The 21,851-nt window shown below is 35.9% G+C and overlaps 2 protein-coding genes across 7 annotated transcripts in view; one reads left to right on the top strand and one right to left on the bottom strand.

Annotated features, from left to right (window-relative positions):
* Positions 1-720: 720 nt before the first annotated feature.
* LOC128988879 (tyrosine-protein phosphatase non-receptor type 13) overlaps positions 721-21,851 on the bottom strand; it is a 340,673-nt gene continuing 319,542 nt past the window's right edge. For all 5 annotated transcript variants that reach the window (XM_054410618.1, XM_054410619.1, XM_054410623.1 and 2 more), the window contains 10 exons: positions 14,716-14,924; positions 13,083-13,280; positions 12,163-12,315; positions 11,757-11,920; positions 11,018-11,172; positions 5,656-5,811; positions 5,278-5,471; positions 4,928-5,125; positions 3,923-4,072; positions 721-1,442 (listed from right to left, as the gene is read on the bottom strand). In XM_054410618.1, coding sequence (XP_054266593.1) covers positions 1,338-1,442; positions 3,923-4,072; positions 4,928-5,125; positions 5,278-5,471; positions 5,656-5,811; positions 11,018-11,172; positions 11,757-11,920; positions 12,163-12,315; positions 13,083-13,280; positions 14,716-14,924 — 1,682 coding nt within the window. In that variant the 3' untranslated portion in view covers positions 721-1,337. The remainder of the gene's footprint in view (positions 1,443-3,922; positions 4,073-4,927; positions 5,126-5,277; positions 5,472-5,655; positions 5,812-11,017; positions 11,173-11,756; positions 11,921-12,162; positions 12,316-13,082; positions 13,281-14,715; positions 14,925-21,851) is intronic.
* Positions 16,754-19,658, top strand: LOC128988881 (uncharacterized). 2 transcript variants are annotated; one of them, XM_054410625.1, is made up of 3 exons: positions 16,754-16,894; positions 17,714-17,941; positions 19,345-19,658. In XM_054410625.1, the coding sequence occupies exons 2-3, from the start codon at positions 17,747-17,749 to the stop codon at positions 19,579-19,581; spliced, it is 432 nt and encodes a 143-aa protein (XP_054266600.1). In that variant the 5' UTR covers positions 16,754-16,894; positions 17,714-17,746; the 3' UTR covers positions 19,582-19,658. The 2 variants fall into 2 exon arrangements, with proteins under 2 accessions (XP_054266600.1, XP_054266601.1); XM_054410626.1 differs by having other exon boundaries at positions 16,778-16,862.

The raw sequence follows: 21,851 nt of genomic DNA, 5'->3' as shown, positions 1-21,851 counted from the left end.
TTTCAAAATTTTTTGCAGCTTTATTTATAACAAGGAATAATCAATAAAATTACAGATCTCAGTTCCATCAAACTCAGTGTTTTAGCAACAGAAGATTGCTCACATTTTACATTTAAACTCTACTTTCTAGTTTAGGTACATTTAGATTTGGGGCAATACTCTTGGTAACTTATTGATTTAGTACGTCAACTACATTTTATTTACATCAATGATTAGAATAAACACTTAACATTTATTAGCAAAGTACCTATTAAATTAATACAAAGGATTTCTATGATAACAGACAGCAACAAAATATTATTTGGAATACAAAAACGAACCACAGTATTAACGTTATTTTAGTTTCAGTCGCTCATGGACTAGTAATGAAAATTGTGAAATAATTCAACATCTGATTTTTTACTGTCTCATTTTTAATATTGAAGTTTAACGAATCATTAACATCTAAAACTATTAATAGTATGAAAAGATTGTCGTTCAAGAAAAGTTTTGCTGAATTAATTGTTAGTCTCATTCCTAATTTTTGTTGAATTACTCATTCTTATTCCTAATAATTATTTGCAAACAAAAATTTGTATCCCATAAAAGATATTATGCATTTAATTCTTTCAACATTCCTACTCAGTTGTAATGTAGTTTGTTCAGAAAGGCGTAACATTGATAACGAAATGAAACTTTTCTCAACATTTTAGTAGGTTATAGATAATCAGACTAAGTAAATAAATAAATAAAATTATTTATTGGTTACTTTGTTTTATATACAAAGTTACACAACGTTTTGCAATTGGTGGTAGATACATTTGACTAGGGAGCTTTGTAAATTGAATTTATCATAAGCTAGTAATTTCTGGTCTCCACTACATATGAGATATAATTTTATATTTTTACAAGGTAAAATTTGAAAAATTTAATTTTAAACACTCAAAAACTTAATAAAGTAAATATTCAGAATGTCTATGAGCTCATACAAACTTCAATTGACTTGTAAACACATTTTTACAACAAAATATGAACTCTTAAAAATATTTCAAATTGTGGGTTGTTTTTATAAATTTGTTTAACAAATTGTAATGCGCATCAATGTTTTGCACACAAATAAATAACAAAACATACAATAATTCAAACAAAAACATAGCCTATAACTATTCTACAAAACATTTGATTCATAGTCAGTCATTCTCAGACAACAAAATGCCATCGACGAGGATTTATAAATATATTTTTTATTGATATAGTGGAAAATTAGATTAAATACATTATACAATCTTTAGGAATCTTTTAAACTCATAGTAAGGCAATCAAATGATGGGAGTCATTGTAGAGAGTAGATGATTGTCTTAAGATGGTTTCCGCCAAACGGTGATACAAATGCTGCCTCTGATCTTTCGGAGAAGATCAATGACTTCAGCCGTGGACATCCCTTCAATGCTTTCATCGTTAACCTAAAAGTTAACATTTTAAGTTAAACTTAAGCTTTTCAACTAGGTGCGTGAAAAATACGGTAATTTAGTTCTTCTGAAGAATACTGTTACACACCTCTACTATTGACCACACACAACAGAAACGGAACCACATTGTCTCAAAAATTCTCTTCGGATTTTGAGTTAGCTGTGTGAGCATGTAAAAAAATGCTTACATTTTCTTCTAGTTGCCATAGAAGGCCATGAATAATGAAAGCTTAATCCACCATTAAGAGTCCTTGGAGGCTGGTGGCCATCTTGGATTTTAAACAGCCGCTGAAGAGGCATTTATTTACCATCTAAAAATATTTTTCTTGAATACCAAAGTGATTGTAATTTAAATATCTGGTGAATATCTGTACAAAATTAAAATTAAAATTAAATATCTGTACAAATCTACTGTGAAATTAAAAAAAATTCTTTTTAGTTTTGTAATTTTTTATGAGTTAAACAGCTAAGCCTCAAGGACTCTTAAATTAACTCTGTATTTCAACTTGTATCCAAATTTTTTAGCTTTTTTAAAGGCTTTTTAATGCACAACAAGTTGTATGTATCAATGAAAGAGTTGAATTTTTTGTGGAAATGTGCAGAACATGTTTTATTTTGAATCTAGAAAAATGTTCTCTATGTTCTAATATTTCCTTGATTTACTTCTTTGCATTGTATATTTTGTACAAATCTGATCTAAAATATATTCTAGTTTAGTGGGGATCATCAACAACAGGAGTATACATAACATTGTTTACAGTGTGGGCGATTGGGCTGTTACAGTTTAGATATACAACTAAAACTAAAGGTTTATCCCCGGGGTAGAAGTGAGCCCTCTCCCCCTTCTACTGAGAGCTTAGGGTGGCGAGTCATAGCATTAAAACAAAAGTTAACATTTTAGAACTTCTTGTCATTGTATCAATTGCAACAAATTATTACTCTGGTACGTGCTCTTTGGACTACAAAGATCTAGGTAAAGAGAAAATGTTGAGAAGTTACATTAGAAAATAGTGATGAGCTGTGTTGAGTAGCCTACATTAATACTCTTTAACTGGCACATAGAAAAGTCTGTAGTGGCAAGGCCATTTTAGTGATTTTGCAGACATATTTTTGAAAATTCATATAAATTGAACTAATAAAGTAAACCATATGAACTATATACTTGAATTGTTCGTAAAATAGTGAAGAATCTGAAAATGGTAAAACTGCAAGTAGTTGGAAGAATAATTTTTGAAACAAAAAAAAAAAACAAAAAAAACTGTTTTTTCAAATTTGAAAATTTGAAAGCAAAACTGTGCTGCAAATGCAGAAAATTTTTTATATGAAATCCAAGATATACAAAATGTTAGCAATTTATTTCTGTTCATAAAAAAGTAAAATCATTCAATTTATAACTTTTTTTGGCTGAGTTATGGCCAAAAAAACTAAAAAACGGTGAAATTCCCATAACCTTGTGAACAGGTGAAGAAGATAAATTGCATGTAAACAACAAGTGATGACGTTGGTACAGGTTGTGCAACATACGGCAACAAAAGTCCACTATGCACAGAATTTCATGGGCTATCAGATGGTATATGTCATTATAACAAAAGTTATAAATTTCGTTGAAACATATGTGAATTACTACCGCGACTATAATAGTCGCGCTGCCAGTTCAAATACACGTAAAAAGGTGGCTGAGGTATTATTTTTCTATTTGAGTTATTTATAAAGATATCGATATAATTTATATATCTCGATATAGAAAATGAACTGCCGGATGCAGTGGTACCACCCGCTGTTCCGTAGACTAAAAATACCCCTTGCTATTATTTGTTGAAAATATCCATTTTCGGTAGTTTTGTGATGCTTATATAGAGAAACTGACTTCGCGCGAAATTTTCTTCCACTTTATCACTAAGTTATATTGATCCATCAGTGTTATAAAGGTTATTTATGTAATAAAATGAAAGTTTAGAACCTCATCTTTCGATTGGTATACAATTTATGTAAGTTAGCGATCGTTTTTAACTGTTTATATGCAATTTAAAATAACCTTGCAAAATGCAACTATTATAGTCGCTGCCACTACAGACACTGACTACCGCGACTATTATAGTCGCTGTGCCAGTTGAAGGGTTAAGTATCAAATAGACTTTATTCTTATTCAATAATACTTAATTACTAGAAATGGTTGTTTATGGATTCATGGGTGGTTAATTCGTGCTGCAGTTGTGAGTCAGGAATATGTATTGAACAAATGCGGGGGCATAGTTTACAGAATCACTGGGAGTCGACAGCACTGAAAGCCAAGTGTGAGGACTCGAACCAGAATAGTTCTCGGAGTTGCCACTTTGAGTCACCAGCTAGTACTGACCACAGAAGTGTATAGTACTTGATTACTGACTTGAGTTGAAGAATAATTGAGTAAATCCTTCTCAAGTAGACTAAACACTTGACTCGTCAAATCAATAGTAGAAAAGAAAGTGTGTTACCATGATCAGCTGGTCTCCGACTTTGAGGCGTCCGTCTCGTGAGGCGACACTGTCTGGATGGATCGCACTGATAAGCGTGTCTCGCCCTGATTGTTGTAAGCTGAACCCCAGCCTACTGTTCCAGCCCCGGTTTAACTCTACCACCAGTACCTGACCAAAGAAACAAGATTCTGCTGTAAGACTGCCAATCAATTTTAATAATCTATTGTTCTAAGGGGTTCAGGTGAACCCTTCGAAAAATTCGTGTAAACTAAGTCTACAAAATGGCAGTTATATACCATTTCTTCGTCCAAAGTTAGTGTGACAAATTATTTACGTAATGTGTATGCACTACTGTATTACATGCAGTAAATATATATATATATATATGTATGCCCGCGGGGGAGGGGGGGGGGGGCGCGGGCGCCACTGGACTGTACTAGAGTTTGTAATATATAAAAAAAATAAATTAGCAATGGCTATAGAGATAGTGAAAAAGTTTTATGACTGATAAAAAATAGCTTTGTAGCATACAGCAGGATTCAAGGTGAACAGACCGATACTTTGCCCAGCCCATCTTTTCTTACTGTACACCCTTGTTTGGACTAGGTACTATTTTGGGATTGAAACTTATTCATAATCCATAGTTTAAAAAATCATCAAATTAATATCAGATTTAGCCAAGAGGGTTAATGTTCAAACTGCATGGTTTCCAAACAGAACGCTGCAAAATTTGTATGTCACCTGAAGGTTAAAAACTGGAATTTAAAAGCCTTACAAGCTGACTAAAATTTAAGATCAAGATAGCCTTTGATTGTACATAAAGAACCTAACTCTATTCTACACTCCTCTTTCAATCAGGTTATTCTATCTCAACTAATAACTATGTCAACTTCTATTAAACTTTGAAATAAATCAGCTTAGTTTGTCATTTAGGTATGGTATATCACAGTCAGCAGTGTCAATGAAATGATTCTTCTGTTGAACAGCAAGCTTTTTTCAAGGAAATACAATTATGAGACTAACCTGGTTTTCTTTCCCATCCACCTCTGTTATTTGACTGATGGAGTCGTCAGGTGAAGTAGCGGTAGCAGTTTCCGTCCCGTCGTCTGGTGTGAACACAACCCCCTTCCACTTGAGCAGTCCCTTGCTGCCGTCTCCTCCTTCTTCCCCTCCTGCACTTGTCGTCAGGTCATTGTCAGAGCATCGGTTTTCTGGCAGGTCCTACAGAAATACATCTTTTAGATTTTTGATAAGGTATTATAATAATTAGTCAGGTTAGCAAGCTGATTGGGATAGAGGTACAACATTTTTCTTTCAGCGTAGCACCATCACCGATACTTATTTGCCAGTGGTTAAAATCTTAACAAACTTACCTCTGACAGTGAAGATTTCGATTTTGACGGCGCAGGGTTGGCCGACCGATACGCGGGGTTGCGGTAGGAGAAGCCGATGGTGGTGTCTGAGGTTGATGTCAATAGAGGAGGCATACTGACAGGTTCTGAGGGTAGAGGGCCAACCCCCAGGTCTCCTATACTGCTACCATCCAGGCTGTCTAGAGATGCCAGATCTGTAACAGGCAAAGTAGGTTTAGATGGCTCAGGTTTGATTTAGACTATTAAGAAAATATGAAATCAAGTTGACATTTAAAAGAATAAAGTGATATTTGTTTTGTGTTTTACTACTGCCTAATAAATCATTCAAAGATTTAGAAAATTATGTCAACACTTTTACAGGTTATAAGTTTAACTCACTTTCTTCAGTTTTACTGACTGCAGAAAATTGGAAATGCGGTTTCCTCTCAGCTCCAAAGTTCAAGGTGTCTGGTCTTCTTGGCTTGTCACTGTCACTGCTTGGTGATATCCTTTCCAATACTTCATCTGACCAAGATAGGTGGTTGTCTAGTCTCTCTGTGAAAAATGGTAATGTTTTGTTAAAAAACTTTGTGTACTTGTTAAACATATGGCGATAAGCCCTTAAAATAATGGAAATATAGATTTTCAAAAACAATTCCGATTCCCATTTAGTATGTTACTAGGTGGCGTTTGCAAAGGCATCCACAAAATTGAGGGGAGTTTCAAGGGTTCATATTTTATTGTTTTTTTCATACTGTAGTAAAAACATCGTTCTTAATGCATGCGTTGTGGGTCTAAAGTAGCATTTTTACTCTTTAGAAATTACTCTTTAGGGAGTAAAAATTGTTTTCCTACAGTCACCCAAGAAAGTTGAATTCCTTGTACTGTTTATAGTACAGAAAGCTGCTAATTGCTGCATATTTATACTTTGTCGTACGGTTTATACTTTGGCGCACATCAGGATTCCAACGAAACAACACAAAACAGCGTGATTCTATTATGCACGCAAGCCGTGTACACTTGGAAATAGGTTGGCAACACTTAAAGATAATAATACTATGAGCAGCTGATTGACTATTATAACTGTGATTTCGTGTTTATAGTTTCGGTATTATAGAACTTTCTGGAATCTTCTTTTAAACGTTTTTAAAACATTCCTACGATCTTAATTAACAAGAAAATACCTTTAAAGCCTTTTTTTAGGCACTGAAACCACTTCAAATTACAAAAACTTACGGAACTATATTCTCAAGTCGCGGAACACATTTCTTGCCGTGGATAAATAGCGGAGTGATACGGAGCGGGTACTACTTTCTCTGGGGCACCTATTTGTGTTACCAGCTGGACCTAAAAATGTGTTGCATAGTGTTTGAAAGACTAATAATTTACATGCTTTATAGTGACTGTAGGAAAAATATAATGTGTAACACGAGTGCAAAAGGCCTTTGCTGCACTCAAGATCATTCCAGGATCAGCTCAGGAGTAAAAATCAGCTGTTGTCAACTCAGTTGTAAATTTTTTTTGTAAACGATTGCATGCATCAAAAATATGTATCGATTTGTGCTTCGTAATCATTTTAACATACAGTCTACAGTTTCTTCCCATTGCATTTTAGCATTGCAGATACATTAATCCATTCCTACACTCGACTCGACGCTGCTCATATTTACTACTTCCTTCACCCCCCCTACCTACGTCGTGGGCCTGTTTCCCTCTCTTTCCATAGCATTTATGATAGCAGATACATTAATGTAATTGCCAAAGACAGTTCCCACACTCTGCACTGTAAGCCTTACTACTTCCTTCACCATTTCCTACGTCATAGACCTGTTTCCTTCCCTTCTCATAGCATTTAAGTATTAGATACATTTATCTAGCTGCCCAAACGGTTCCCCCACTCTGCCCTGCCAACCTTTAATACTCCTTCACCACTTCCTACGTCGTGGTGCCTGTTTCCTTCCCTTCTCATAGCATTTTAGGATTGCAGATCCCTTAATCTAATTGTCATAAACAGTTCACACACTCCGGACTGCTCGCCTTTACTACTTCCTTCACCACTTCCTACGTCACGGACCTGTTTCCCTCCATTTCCATAGTATTTTAGGATTGCAGCTACCTTGATCTAATCGTCATAAACAGCTTCCCACACTCCGGACAGCTCGCCTTGACTACTTCCTTCACCACTTCCCACTTCCTACGTCGCGGACTTGTTTCCTTCCCTTCCAATAGCATTTTAGGATTGCAGATACCTTAACCTAATCGTCATAAACAGTTCCCACACTCCGGACAACTCGCCTTGACTACTTCCTTTACCACTTCCTACGTCGCGAGACCGGTTTTCCTCCCTTCCCATAGAATTTTAGGAATGCAGATACCTAAATCTAACCGTCATAAACAGTTTCCACACTCCAGACTGCTTCCATTACTACTTCCTTTACTACTTCCTTCACCACTTCCTACGTCACGGACCACGGACCTCAAGCTATTGTCGTCATTTGATTATATTTATGATCCATACCGTTTCTGTTCTAATATCTGTGAAATAATGCTATCAGCTATTTCTTTATTTACTGCATTCAAAAGTCAACAGCTGATCATATGTCTTTGTTTATGTGTCAAATACTGCTTCCATAAGGATTACATTGAAACTTTGAGACCCAGTGGGGCGGATTCCTGAGAGACTTTTTTAACGCCATATAGATGTTGGCACTCACCGGTATGGTCTTTATCGCCATGCAAAATTTGAAAACGATTGATTCAGCCGTCTAGGAGGAGTTTGCGTATTACGAAATGCATAAGAGTCGACGTATAAGAGCTTCGCTCAATAATAGTTCAAAATGTTACAACTCCCTTTGCTGTAAACAATTATGGTTCAAAATATTAATGCAACTTATATGATTTCCCATAAAACCCTATTAAAAAATAATGGTTAAATCGGATTGTTTTAAGGGCTCAAACGGTTCTGATTTGTTTGTAACAGTCCTTAAACAACATTGTACAACCTCCATTTCTCTAAAAATTAAAGTTAAAAAGTTATTGCAACTTTTTTGATTTTCCCCATAAATTAACATAGTTATAGTAACTAACCACCGTTTAAAGGGTTGTTGACAAGCTAAAGTATTTGTCAGATTGCTGATACGGTTTATTTTAATTGGAATTTGCTGTAACTAAAACATTTTCATTTAATTTTAAGACAGCAAAACACACATATAGGTGTTTTTAACCATAAATGCAAGGCAATAAATACAAACTCTTTAAGAAGCACCATGGGGAATAGCCAGACTGAAATTTTGCAGCCGAAATGAGCTTTGTGCGACTGTCACTACTCTCCCTCTCTCTCTCTCTCTCTCTCTAAACTGATTCTTGTCTCACTCTCGGGGTGGCGGATTTCTACCCCCAGATATTTACCCCCATGAAAAAACGCCTACGTCATTTTGACGTCACGAGGGGCGGGGCTTATACACGTTCGAGAAACAGCCCGCGACTGGAAATCTACCCCCGGACATCTACCCCCAGACATCTACCCCTGGACATCTACCCCCGGACATCTACCCCCGGAAATCTACCCCCCCGTGGTCAGCTCTGCCGCGTATCGGCCAATATTCATTTTTGTAATTGATTTTATAAATTGCTTTACCTTCTTATATCCAGTAGTAAACATGCGATATGTCGATGTCTGTTTTAACATTATCCATATTTATAATTCAATAAGTTGTAACGGTCCTTTTCAACCAGACCTACTTCACTGATTTTTACGATTGAGGTGTCTTTTAAAAGCTTAAGATCTAGCGCAGCACAAAATGGTAATTAAAAGGATATTTCGATTAGGGCTTCAAAAGGTGGACCCCTAAGCCTTTGATTTATTCCTAGAAGGTGCTTCCAATAGTTGACCAACTTTTACACTATACAGTAACAGTAAAAGTGAAATGTGAGCAGATTACTCATCAGATCAATTTTTAAGTCAGGTTGTGAAAACATGAATATATAGTCTGCAACTGTAAACAGGAGATGAAAAAGTTATGAAAATAATATAATACTAGTGGCTTGTAGGGACATAATTCCCTAAAAAGCTCAAATGTAAAACAACGGATTGCAATTCCGGTATTTAAACAAACTCAGAATGACATTATCTTTTGTGTAAAAAACAGTTTGTTGCTGCTGTGGTGCAGTTTGTTGTTGGTCTATGTTTGATTTATTTGTTGATGTTATTTTCAATACATGATTTGAATCACACCAGAAAACACATCATTGTTTGCGATGCTGGTTTACTAAGGTAGCTTTGTTCTTATGGGTAATCAGGATAAATAAAGGCTTCCCTGATTGGAATTTTAGAAATCGTCTTCGTCAAATAAATATGAAAATATAGGTGTTTTGAGATATATATAAAATATATATACATATAAAATGACATATATATAAAATATTTCCCATTCCGTACTCTTATTATTATTACAATGTTAACTGGTTTCTCTTCTTTTGGAAGAACCTTTAAATAGTATTAAAATCGTATTAGTCAATCTTTTGTGATAAACACTTCCGATCCGCGCTCATGCATGCGTTGTTAGCTGTTATTGTATGTGAAAGTTGGTCAACCATTTAAATCACTGTCTGGAAATGAATCAAATGCTTAAGGGTCACACTTTTGAAGCCCTTTATCAACATATAGTTTTAAATGCCATTTTGCGTTGAGCTGGATCTTAAGATTTAAAATTACACTTCAATCATAAATATCAGTGAAGTATTTCGGGTGAAAAAGGGCTATTACAGCTTATTTTATTAGGAAGATAGATAATGTTAAACAAGGCAATGACATATCACATGCTTAATACCAGATATTAAAGGGTAATGATTGACCGAAGAGCCGTTGATTTACAAAAGCAAATAATAAAATCAATAACAACAATGAATATTGGCCGATACGCGACAGAGCTGACCACGGGGGGGGAGATTTCCGGGGGAAGATGTCCGGGGGTAGATGTCCGGGGGTAGATATCTGGGGGTAGATGTCCGGGGGTGGATTTCCAGTCGCAGGCTGTTTCACGACCGTGTATAAGCCCCGCCCCTCGTGACGTCAAAATGACGTAGGCGTTTTTTCATGGGGGTAAATATCCGGGGGTAGAAATCTGGCGACCCTCACTCTCTCTCACAAGCTGACTTGGCCTCGCAGCTATGGCGATAGTCTACCTAGCGGCCGCCGCGGGAATTAACCAAAAATTCAAATATTCCCAGATTGAGTTTTTAATAAAAGGCATTGCGCTTTTTGAAGGTTTTGTATTCATTGTGCAAGGTGAGTGTAAAATGTGTCCTTTGTGCTTATGGAACTTTATGGTTAGTGAATAAGATCAACTGTTTGTTCACCCAACCTCAGGACAAATCTTTTCTATTGTTTGGCTTCATTTCAGTCACCTTATCTCACAAACACCTGATTTGACCAAAGCTATGTGTCTAGGACATACTGATATTGCTGCATTTCTTTTAGGTTTCTTTATGGTACATGTGTTTTAGTTACCTCACATGATGTGTGGTTTTTGAACATATCCATAAACGTTTGGTAAATTTCCGAAGGATTGTAGACTATTTGTTTAGTTCAGGCAAGGTCCCTAAGAGTATGATAAATTACACTTATACATCTGTGACAGTAAGTGTAAGAGGAAAAGCTTTATACAGAGAGAAAATCTTGGAATTAAGACCAGCAATACCAAGAGAATACTAAAAGATGGTAAAATGATTTTGAGAAATGTGTAAATGAGCATAGTCTAACCTCCTCTAAGATCTGGGGACGGAGTTTTTGTCAGTCTTCTTTTCCGAGGTGATGACGTTCTGCCCTCTCTACTCAGAGTGCTTGAGCCACTGGATTCATTTGGTGACATTGACTTCTTAACTGCTAAATCACTGAGCATGTCTTGCGCTTCTTTCCTGAAAAAGTGTGTTTAACAAAGTTCAAGAAAGTAGCATTCGACTGTGGACAGTAGTGTACCCAAAAACAAATATTGTAGACATTTCTAGAGGATAAGCGTTAAAATCAAATTTATTTTAGACTAAGAAAGGATTTCAAAACAAAAAGATTATCAGAATACGTTTATACAGATTTAACTGATTGGAACAGAACTATTTTGTATTGAAATAAATGTGGGAATTATACAAATTTTAACTAACTCCTATTATTTATTACATGTATGTAAAATGATAATTCAAATGTTTGTATTTTTTCAAACAGTCTTAACATGTCTATTTTGAGCAAAATACAACATACATAATATTGCTTTTTTTGTAGTTTTTTACGTAATTCTTAAGCAATTTTTTGATATGATGATTAACAGTTCAGATCTACCTCGGGGTAATTCTTCTAACAATGTACAAGTATTATGCTCAATATATAACAACTCCAATATCTCTCAAGGCATAAGCTGAACAACCTGCACGGAAGTTGAGAAATCTATTTAAACCAAAACATTCTCTAAAAGGCTTAACATTTACGTTATTCTACCGAGATTTGTTACCTAAGGATTGGTTTGATGGTGCGGTGATGCTCCGTTGGCGACAAGGCCTGTACAGGAGTCTGAACTGCATCTCTGTACAACCTCAGATGAACCTCTTGGCCACACTGGCGTAGAAACGTCACTGCCTCCTCATGTGACATTGGCGACATGTCTACACCATTCACCTATGTTACAGAAAATCAAGTAAATATATTAACCTGTGAGGTCCAAACGCCAATATTTATTATTATTTTTTTTTAATGTCCTACATTGAAGGATGAAATACATGACAAAAGTCAGTAAATAATCGCTAGAGTTAAACTGATTATTGGTCAAGCTGTAAAATTAACTTGTTTCATGTTAGTTTACAGAAAATTCACACTCAGTTCATACAGGTTAAAGAGGTGAAGTTTAACGAGTTACTTACAGCCACTATCTTGTCTCCAGGCTTGATTCGTCCATCAGACAACGCAGGTTCTCGGACCAACGCTCTCACGTAATGGCCAAGAATACTCTCATCTTCCTTCCGCAGAGTAAAACCAAGGCTGCCGTTTACTTTTTTAAGCGTCAATTCAAATTCCTAGAATAAATTTTAACATGTCATTACACAAGAACTAAATTTTACATACCTCGTCTTGCAGTTCAAATATAGTGTTTGAAGTCCACTACATATGTTTCGCCATATATGGCATTCTCAAGTCTATAAGTATGTAAAGTTTAGTCTATACTACGCAGTTCAGGGGCTACAAAATGGAATTTAATTTCACAAGAAGGTTACAAAAATCAAACGAAGAAATTAACAGTTTGTATCTTTTGCAAACTAATCATGATAAAAATGTCTGCAATCTATTTATTTACAGCTTCGCTCCCTTGTGTTTGGTTTATTTAGAGTTCGCTTTGAAACAACCAGAGTGATATTGACCAACTTTTACTATAGAAGTTTAAATTAGGATTGTATTTTAAAAGCATTTGAAACAGATTGAAGAATACAATATTATTAAGCATATATCATAAAGCCATAGGGTACAAGATGATACAAGGATACAAGGCCTATCCAACGGCTACAAGAGCGGGCTCGTAGACAAACTTTTAACCAAACACCGAAACACCACAATGGTAAGGTCAAACAAATGGACGAGCGTAAGAAGTACATTTGTGTTGAATATTCCCACACGCTACAAAATTGTCCATCCAAAGAGCTTCGTAGGCAGGGTAGGAGTATGCACTGGATACGTTTTGTCTAAAAAAATGTTTGATCTCTATTAAAATGCACAATTTGTGCATCAGTCTCCTTGTAATCCCTTAAATGCCACTTACAACTATAAAAAATCTTGATTCTATCCTCACCCCAAAGGACTCCATGCGTTTGAGGGGTAACTGTAGACTAGAGGAGGAGGTTGAAGGTGCATTGTCTCTGCGTGGAGGTGGTGGCGCAAGGGCATTGTCAGCTGGTGTAGGGGCATTTAGCACTTGCAGTTCTGGCGGGGGGCGGCACACAGTCAGCACCACCTCGGCGGGGGTAGTTCTCAGCACCTCCAGGGCTTCCTAGACAAACCACACTACATTTTGGATTGTCACTTTTTGACCATTTGATCAATTTTACAGTAGATTCGAAGGACGTTTTACATAATACTTTCGTTTTAGCGAATTTCCCATATAGTGAATAAGCTATCACCGCAGGTCTCATGGTAAGGCCTGAAACCGGGACCAATTTACTTTTTCGTTTTGAGGTCCCTAGAGGAGAAAAACACCATCCGTTCAAATTCATATATATACATATATATGTGTCCGTTTGCCTGATAACTCGAGCCAAATGTGTAAACCTACATTTATTCGTACGAGTTTGCGAACCAGCATAATTGGACTATGGGAACGGGGTTTTATGGGGTAAAATTGATTTTTCCCATTTTTGACCCTAAAAACACAAAAATTTCATAATTTCTCTCCAAACCATTTTGTAAAGCTTAAAAAGGCATAATTTTGTATTGAAGCATTGTTGTATGCCCAACAGTTACGGAGATAGTTTCAAAAATTGTAAATTTAAAATTCCCATGTTATTCTTAAATAAACTGAGGTATAGGTCGGCCGCTTAGAAAACGACCTCCTCCAGCATTGGTTTAGCATTAGCGCGCAGGTCGTTTTCTAAGCGGCCGAACTATAGTTTGCTTGTTTATGGATATATTTAAACCAAATTTGTAAATTTTGTTTATTTAATATTAAGCTATTGACATTGCAAAATAAAAATACATCTCAATATCATCCCTGTAGCAGCAAACCTAAGTACTCACTAAAATTAATGTTAATTAAATAGGAAATAAATCTGAGAATTTTTAGGGAATATTTTAGTAGAAATCCATCCAGGTAAATGGAAATTTGCTTAGTCAGCAGGTTTGCTGTGGCGAGGGTATTTCAATTGAACTTCTGACTAATGAACAGGTAATTAAGTATGTATTCTAGTACATTTTGATGCAATATGTACCAAAGAGTGAACTGTTTTTGGGGATGGAATTCGTATGACGAGTTGTACATGGGTAGTGGAAGGGTAAAAACCTCCTTTCCCTGCCAAAATCTATGTATTCCTACACATCTTATAGAGGATACGTTTTTATTTTAAAACTTTTCTTAGCGGTAGCTCAGAAATTTGTTGAACTAATATTTTCTTCATTTGTTCTGGGATTGGGCGAAATTTGTTATTACGTGGGGTTAGAACTAACAGAACTATTCTGTATTTGATTCTGGTGGAAAACAGACAAAACCATTGTATGAGGGTTCAACCTTTCTGTACTAGATGGGAATGAAAATTTTAGCGAATATTTTTTGGCCCCTCTTGGGAACAACAGAACGTAAAACTCTTGAAAGTGAATCGGCCAGTGGTCTAGGTCTAACCATCCTATGGTGATGGCTTCTTGCTTATAAAGAACATTCACAACAACAAATACTGTTCTCTATTTTGCTAAAAGCTATCCAAGAGGTTACTTACATAGTTGGTAAGGCCAACCAGAGAAGTGTTGTTGACCACCAGTAGAAAGTCTCCCTGCGCCAGTTGACCACTCTGCCATGCGGGCTGGTGAGGGAACAACCGCTTGATGCGTATGAGCCCCGGCCATGGCTCCTCAGTGTCCACACCCCCCGTCACACTGAGCCCCAGCCCTCGTGTAGTCTTCAGCAACGTCACTGTGAACGTTGAGTCTGCAACAGACCAATCTGTGGTTAGGAAACTGTAAATGAATTGCAATTCTTGTAGAATTCTCTGTACAGAGAATACAGAATGAGTAGGCCTATGGAGTGTATGCACAATACATAGCCTATTATAAGAGACGGTAATCTAAGCATAGTCCACACCAAGACTCACTCAGCAGGCAGTCGGCCCACGGTTGGCGGACAGTCGGCCCACGGTTGGCGGACAGTCGGCCAAATTTATCTTGTGCAGGCTTCATACATCTTAACAATGTGGCTGATGTACCGAGAAAAGACAATATGGTGGATCCACAAGTTTCTCGAGGAAGGTTCGTACTATATGGCCAAAATCTACTATCAGACTTCGATTAGAAGATGGAGCAGGATTTAGAAACTTGTCAAGAATGACTCCTACAGATTTTGAGGTTCTGTTAAAGGCTTTGTTGAGCCAAAGATAACAAACTACACGGATTATGTACACGTTACCGGGCTGCAGTTTTAGCCCTGAACTCAACGCTGAACACCAGCGGTTTCGGGTTGTATGTATCCTGTCTTTCTGTCTCCAAAGACGTCGACACATACAAACTTGAGACGGACTTGCATTTTGTCTCGCCTGTTTCCCATTTGTATGGCAAACAATAAACACTGTATCTTGTCTCCAGAAACACATAAATTTGTCTGCTGACAGTCAGCCAATCATCTGGAAACATCTCAGATACAAAGGCAACTTTACGGAGACACTGGCCGACAAAGTTTCTGGAGACAAATCGCCTAGTGTGGACTAAGCTATTATAGCAATCAATTCTATAATTTCTATCTGACAAGCCGAATTGATGTGTAGGTTATATTATATGCCTCTTAAAAATACACATAGCATACAACATAAAAAAAAACTCACGATAGAAACTGAATAACATAATATTGTCTAAATATTGTTCATCCCATTTTGTTCTTTGGCTCGAATAATTTAATCTAAGTTTGCTAACTTTGCTGTAGGTTGGAAACTAATTTACTCACACCAAAATTGTAAATAATTCAAGTAAACACTTTGGATTTACTCCAGTAAAACGGTACAATTTAAAAACTGCAAATCACCCTTTAGCACTTGCCTTTTTCAGAATTAACTCAATAGGAACATCTCTTAAAGTGCTCTTGAAATTTTACAGATAACTCTACTTGCTGTATCCAAAGTCAATGATAGGTGTTTCTCTGCAATTTAAACATGTTCATAGATTTGACTGTACTGTATTTGTATACTATTTCATTACAGTTTTTAATATATTCATGCTGTCTAAAAATGTACAATTTGGTCCTTCAAGTTTTACTCTGGAAACAGAGAGTTGCCTTTTGCGATAATAAATTGATATTTTATCTTTGAAACATACAGAACCCTTTAAAAACCCATTTGGAAGTCCATAGCTATAGAATAAACAAATAAGTGAAAGTAGGCTACCAAATAGCAAACAACTTGAACCAACAAAAAGTTATATGAAAAATATATACACACGTTCTTGACTTCAACGTATATTCAGCAATGTTTCGCTTGCATATTGCGAGGAAAGAATGATATAAAGTATGTTTGCAAATGTGTGAGACAGAGATAAATGACCCAAGCATTGTGGGTATGGGTCACCACTGAATGTAATGTCCCTTTCTCTCTGTTCCAGAATTAAGGGCATACATACACTTGTACAAAACCTTGGTATGATTCAATTGAAAATACACATATGACTACAGTAGATGTATGACTATGTTTAATGGTTTTAATAAATCTTTCCCTCTCCTACTCTTCTTTTTGTAAAACATCTGTGAAAACATCAGTTAGTAAATTGTTTACATTGTAAAATCAAGAGAACTCTTTCAACAATTTTGGTGTTTTGAAATTCAAAATTTTCTGTAAAAACAATACGTAATTAAAATTATCGTTTTTAAAAACAATTTAATTAATGTGTAAGTAATTTGACTCAATGATAACTGCAGCAGTAAGTATCAATTTTAAAATATTTCCTATCTTAATGTACATTTTTAATACAATAGTTCCAAAGTATTAAGTTTGACTTATTTACATTTTGAGTAAATTGGTTCCAAACCTATACCAAATAAGTTAATCCCTACCTAAAAATTGAAAAATAATTTAAACAGACAAAAAATGGAAAAAAAAACTAAACTTACAAAAAACTTGTTTACTTAAATTTATATGGTGAGTAGGTCTATATGTTTTATTTGAAGAGCCATTTTACAGCTTGTCTGAGGTGTATGATATTTACCCTAGTATGTATTTTGTAGATTAAAATCACTTTGATGAATAAGAACACTAGTCTGTTATTAAGCTTGTGTGGAAATTACTTGTGGCTCCCCAATTGTAAGAGAGCCACAAATAAGAGAGAAATGAAAACTACAAAAATCTGGGTTCGTATCAAAGTATGACTACTACAGATATTTAAACTCTAACTTTTAAAAATGTTAACGGTTGCTCAGATCACAAGGACATAAAGTTTATAAGATTTTTTAGTGAGGATCAGGCTTGGTACCTGAATGGTAGAGACCAAACTGGCCCAAAAAAACATATAAACATTACACTATACAGAAAACATTAAAATATTTCACTGTCACTGATAGCATTTGTTGAATATAATTACTGTATTTGAAAATGCTGTCACTGACAATGAAATATTAAGTGTTGTGTATAGTGTTTGTACCGGTTTGGAGTCTTTCCCATTCAGGTCCTGCTATCCTCACTAAAAATACTTAATTTGATTGGAAGGGCCTTCATTAACAATTTGTGTTTATTCCCTTTACAGATAGACATAAATAGTATATCTGATTGATTCATTATGACCACTGAAATTGATGATAGGAAAATGTTATCGAAAGAAAATAGTCTGAATGATAACAAATCTCCAAGGTCAAGCTTCACCAAAACTGGGAGTACTGCAGAATCTTCTCCAACTCTGGTCAAACCCAATCACAAAGTCAATTTTCAAAGACCCCAGCCCGGCCAACCTGCCCATCCTCCCAGCCGGTCTATGGTAAGTGCTTGATATGATATTTCAACGGACAAAAACACTCAAAAAGTGTTTAAGAAATAATCTTGGAACTTTTCCCTCCCACACCTGTTTGAAATACCCCCGCCGCAGCAAACCTGCAGACTTAGCGAATTTCCATTTGCCTGATGGGATTAAACTAAAATGTCTCCATAAAAATATCACATTTATTCCCTTTTTAAACAGAATTAGTTTAATGAGTACTTAGGTTTGCTGCATCAGGGAGGGTAAAAAATCTTTAGTTAATTTTTACAGACTAAGAAACAGCTGATAGCACAGAAAACGTACTACTATAACCCAGAATGCCAACCGCATGGTAAAAAGCATTAAGCGGTTTGAGAGAGCTTTGCCTGTCAATCCGTAGGCAGCGCCACCAGCGTTGCTATGCTATTGCATGGCAACGCTGGTGGCGCTGCCTACGGATTGACAGGCAAAGCTCTCTCAAACCGCTTAATGCTTTTTACCATGCGGTTGGCATTCTGGGTATAGTAGTACGTTTTCTGTGCTGATAGTCTGCAAGAAAGCTACAGAGTCATTTAACTCATCCAATGCCCATCTTCTATTTCACATAAAAATACGTCTTAATTGCTCATCTCAAAATATTATATTGGCTAGTTATACATTTGACTATTTATAGAGCTAGGACATAGGATGTTACATCTCCATGTTAAAGTTGTCGCCAGTTTTTTAATGGAAGGAGCCTATGACAGATTTTGCTGATTTAAATTACTAATTTCTGTGGAATCAGCTGACTTTTTAAACAAATAAAACTGATAGGATGTTTTATTGTACAATATGCCTTCTTTGACATCACGACAACAAATAATGAAGAAAATAGATACTTTAATACTCTTATTAAATGGTGACCATACAAAGTAGGTATTTTAAGCCAAGTATGAATGGAGATGAGTTTAGGATGAGTGGCACGATCTTGTAGTCTTGTTAGTGACTAAGGCTGACATTCCTTAGACACAGCTGTTAATTAATAGCCCATACAGCTAATGGCAACTAGGGACCTACAGTTTATAGTGGAATCCGAACCAAATTTTTGCCTTGGTATATACAAATTGGTATAATTTCAGGATAGTACTGCGCATAGTTGTAATACTCACCCGTGCGGACGTTAATCCACACCAGGGAGTATCGCATCCACAGTGCATGCATATAAATATCCACAATTTGTGACCTCCTAGTAGCTCTGGCTCACACAAATTTGTTTGTTTTTAGATTAAATCTGGTAAATATAAATAGGATCAGTATCCAAAATGTTATGGTTATACATGTACACAGCCTACAGCACCTATCTACTATTATCACCACTCTTCCGTATTGAACAATTTCCAACTCTCTTCTTATTTCTCTTTAATTCTTTGTATTTTGTTCCTCAGATGCCTCAAGTCCACCAAACCCTCCACAGAGCCAGCCAGATGATGCCCCCTTTGAACCGAGAGCAGATGTGGCTATATGCTGTGGCCTACGTCGCTTTGTACACTTTTCTCATGCTGTTTCGCACTTCCACCTTCGGCTTTATCTGTCTCTCCTTATACACTGGACTGGTCACCTTGCTGGCACTCAGGCACTTTGGGCTCGGACCATTGGCTGACCATTTCAATAGAAGTAGGTGATGTGGTGACAGGTTTCGCTGTGAATCGTTGGGTTTCTTGTGGTTTTTTATGAATACAAGTTTCAGAATATTGTGACAGCTTTTTGTAAAGTGGTTTGAATAGCTCTTGATGTTAGGTTAAGTTTTAAGTTAGGATTACTATTATGTTGGGATTAAGTGATAATTGGAGTATTATAGGTACAAAAATTAGCATCCTTTCCTTTTAGCTATTGCTTTATCTGCAACCTCTATGACAGAGTTTGTTTTTTAACTGAGTTCGTTACAGAATAATAAGTCCTGATAAAACTACAGGGTGAATAGACAGTCAAGCTCCCCCCTTTATAATATTTTTCTAAATAAATATACAGAGATATCCTTTTGGTGGTCATGCAATCATAGCAGGAAGTTTCATTTTTTGATTTTGAGTGTCTCCAAAAAATGGGGGATTTTGGGGGCAGCTCAAATTTAAAATGTAAACTTCCTTCAAGTGCTCATTTTGAGTGTTTACATAAAGTTAAATAATGGTTCAAGCCAGTGTTTGCTATCTCTTATCTATCAAAAATGGTAGCCCGTCAAATGTAAAAAAACAAAACATACATTAAAAAGAAAAGAAAAATCAATATGTTATGGTAATTGTGGCTACCATTTTGGATAGAGAAGAGATAGCAAGCTCTGGTTTTCAACATTATTGTTAAGTGTTTGCAAACACTTACTCTGGAATATCGGAAAATTTTATATAAAAAAAAAATATAAAAATGTTTAAATCCTCAGAACTTAACATTTTTTTAAGTAAAGTAATCAAGATATATGAGATTTCTTAATAATATTAATGGCTCTTTGGTTTTTGTAAACTTATAATCTGTAGAGTGGACGGTTAGCGTTGACACCAGTCTGTAATTTGAGGTCCACATTAAAAAAAAATCAACCTTTAAAAATTCAAGTGAAATGATGGTTTGTCAAAAACTATTTAAAAAGTATTAACATCTATATTGAAAGAGTAGAAAATACACAGTGACCTAAATACTTACTTAATGACTACTTTCTGTGACAATACACTATATTATTTACCTTCTTTTTTTAAAAAGATGCTATTAACGTAGAAATCACACAAAATAAAATCAAATACATAATAAATTCTACAAACCGATTCAAAATCAACATATTGTAAAAGCAAGAATAGAGCGACACAGTCGACATGTTTGTTTCCCATTTTTGACCAATCTTCCAGAAACAAGTTGATGGAGCAAGTTATCCAGAATGATAAACGATTGTAAATGGGAACGAGAGGGTCGGGAAATGGCTGGGGGAGGAAAATGGCAGGGGTAGGGGAAATGAACGCAGTTGGTCTTCATCAACTACTTGACCCGGATAAACAAGTGTTGTGGCACTTTGAAGCGTAACAGATGTTAACTTTGTATCAAACCTTTGACTATGGAAATTAATCACACTAGTAGACATTCTATTTCTATATAAAAGTTGTATTCAGTTTAGAAGGAAAACGGCAACAGTTGCGGGACCAACAGAGCTGATGTCAATCAACGCTACTGATTTCTGACGTAAAATGTTTAATTATACAACAAAATGAAAAGCTAAATAATTTGAACTTGTGGCATCTTTGATTTCCGTAATCAGTATAACCATTGACTATGAATTCATAGTCAATGGTATAACTAAAACCGAGAAGTAAAAGCAAGCCTTCAAATCTGAAGGTCGCTTGTTTGATTTGAAGCGAGATTGAATATTGACCCAGATGCTATTTGGCACTAGGCTATGAATTATTGACTAGAGAACCCGTGCGGCTCAACGAGCCGCATAGTATGAAATATAACGCCGAGGAAAACGCCATGCTTAAATTCGAGTAATTCTAGTTAGGCCTACCTCTACATCTTAGAGTTGTTTAAGCACTTGTTAGAAACTAATTTTAAATATCTCTATTTGCGTCGTCAAGATTCACCTGCATTATTTCTGCTCTCAGTTTTAACTGATAGCTTCTAATGAATGCTAAACGATCTGCTTCAATTCGAGCTAACATGTTGCAACAAAGATTTTCCAACATTGAGAATTGAAGAAAACTGTTGCCTAGACATCCCCCTAATCAAACGAATTTTCTCCGTAGAGAATCCTGAAAAGTGGAGTGATATCAACCATTTAATGTGCTCCATTTTTTAACCACAAACTCTGGGTTATCAACTGGAAAGCCTTTAAATGGCCTAAAGCAGAAACACCATTGATAGTTTGTTAACATATTTTCACGTGTTGTGTGTTAGTCACAGTATATGCCTCGCATCAGAA

This window comes from Macrosteles quadrilineatus, unplaced genomic scaffold (genome assembly GCF_028750875.1).
Source record: "Macrosteles quadrilineatus isolate MER2022 unplaced genomic scaffold, UCM_ALF_1.0 Scaffold_3__2_contigs__length_128488019, whole genome shotgun sequence".
NCBI classification, from domain to species: domain Eukaryota; kingdom Metazoa; phylum Arthropoda; class Insecta; order Hemiptera; family Cicadellidae; genus Macrosteles; species Macrosteles quadrilineatus.
Note: the sequence above shows the minus strand (reverse complement) of the source record. Positions and strands in the feature narration are given on the sequence as shown.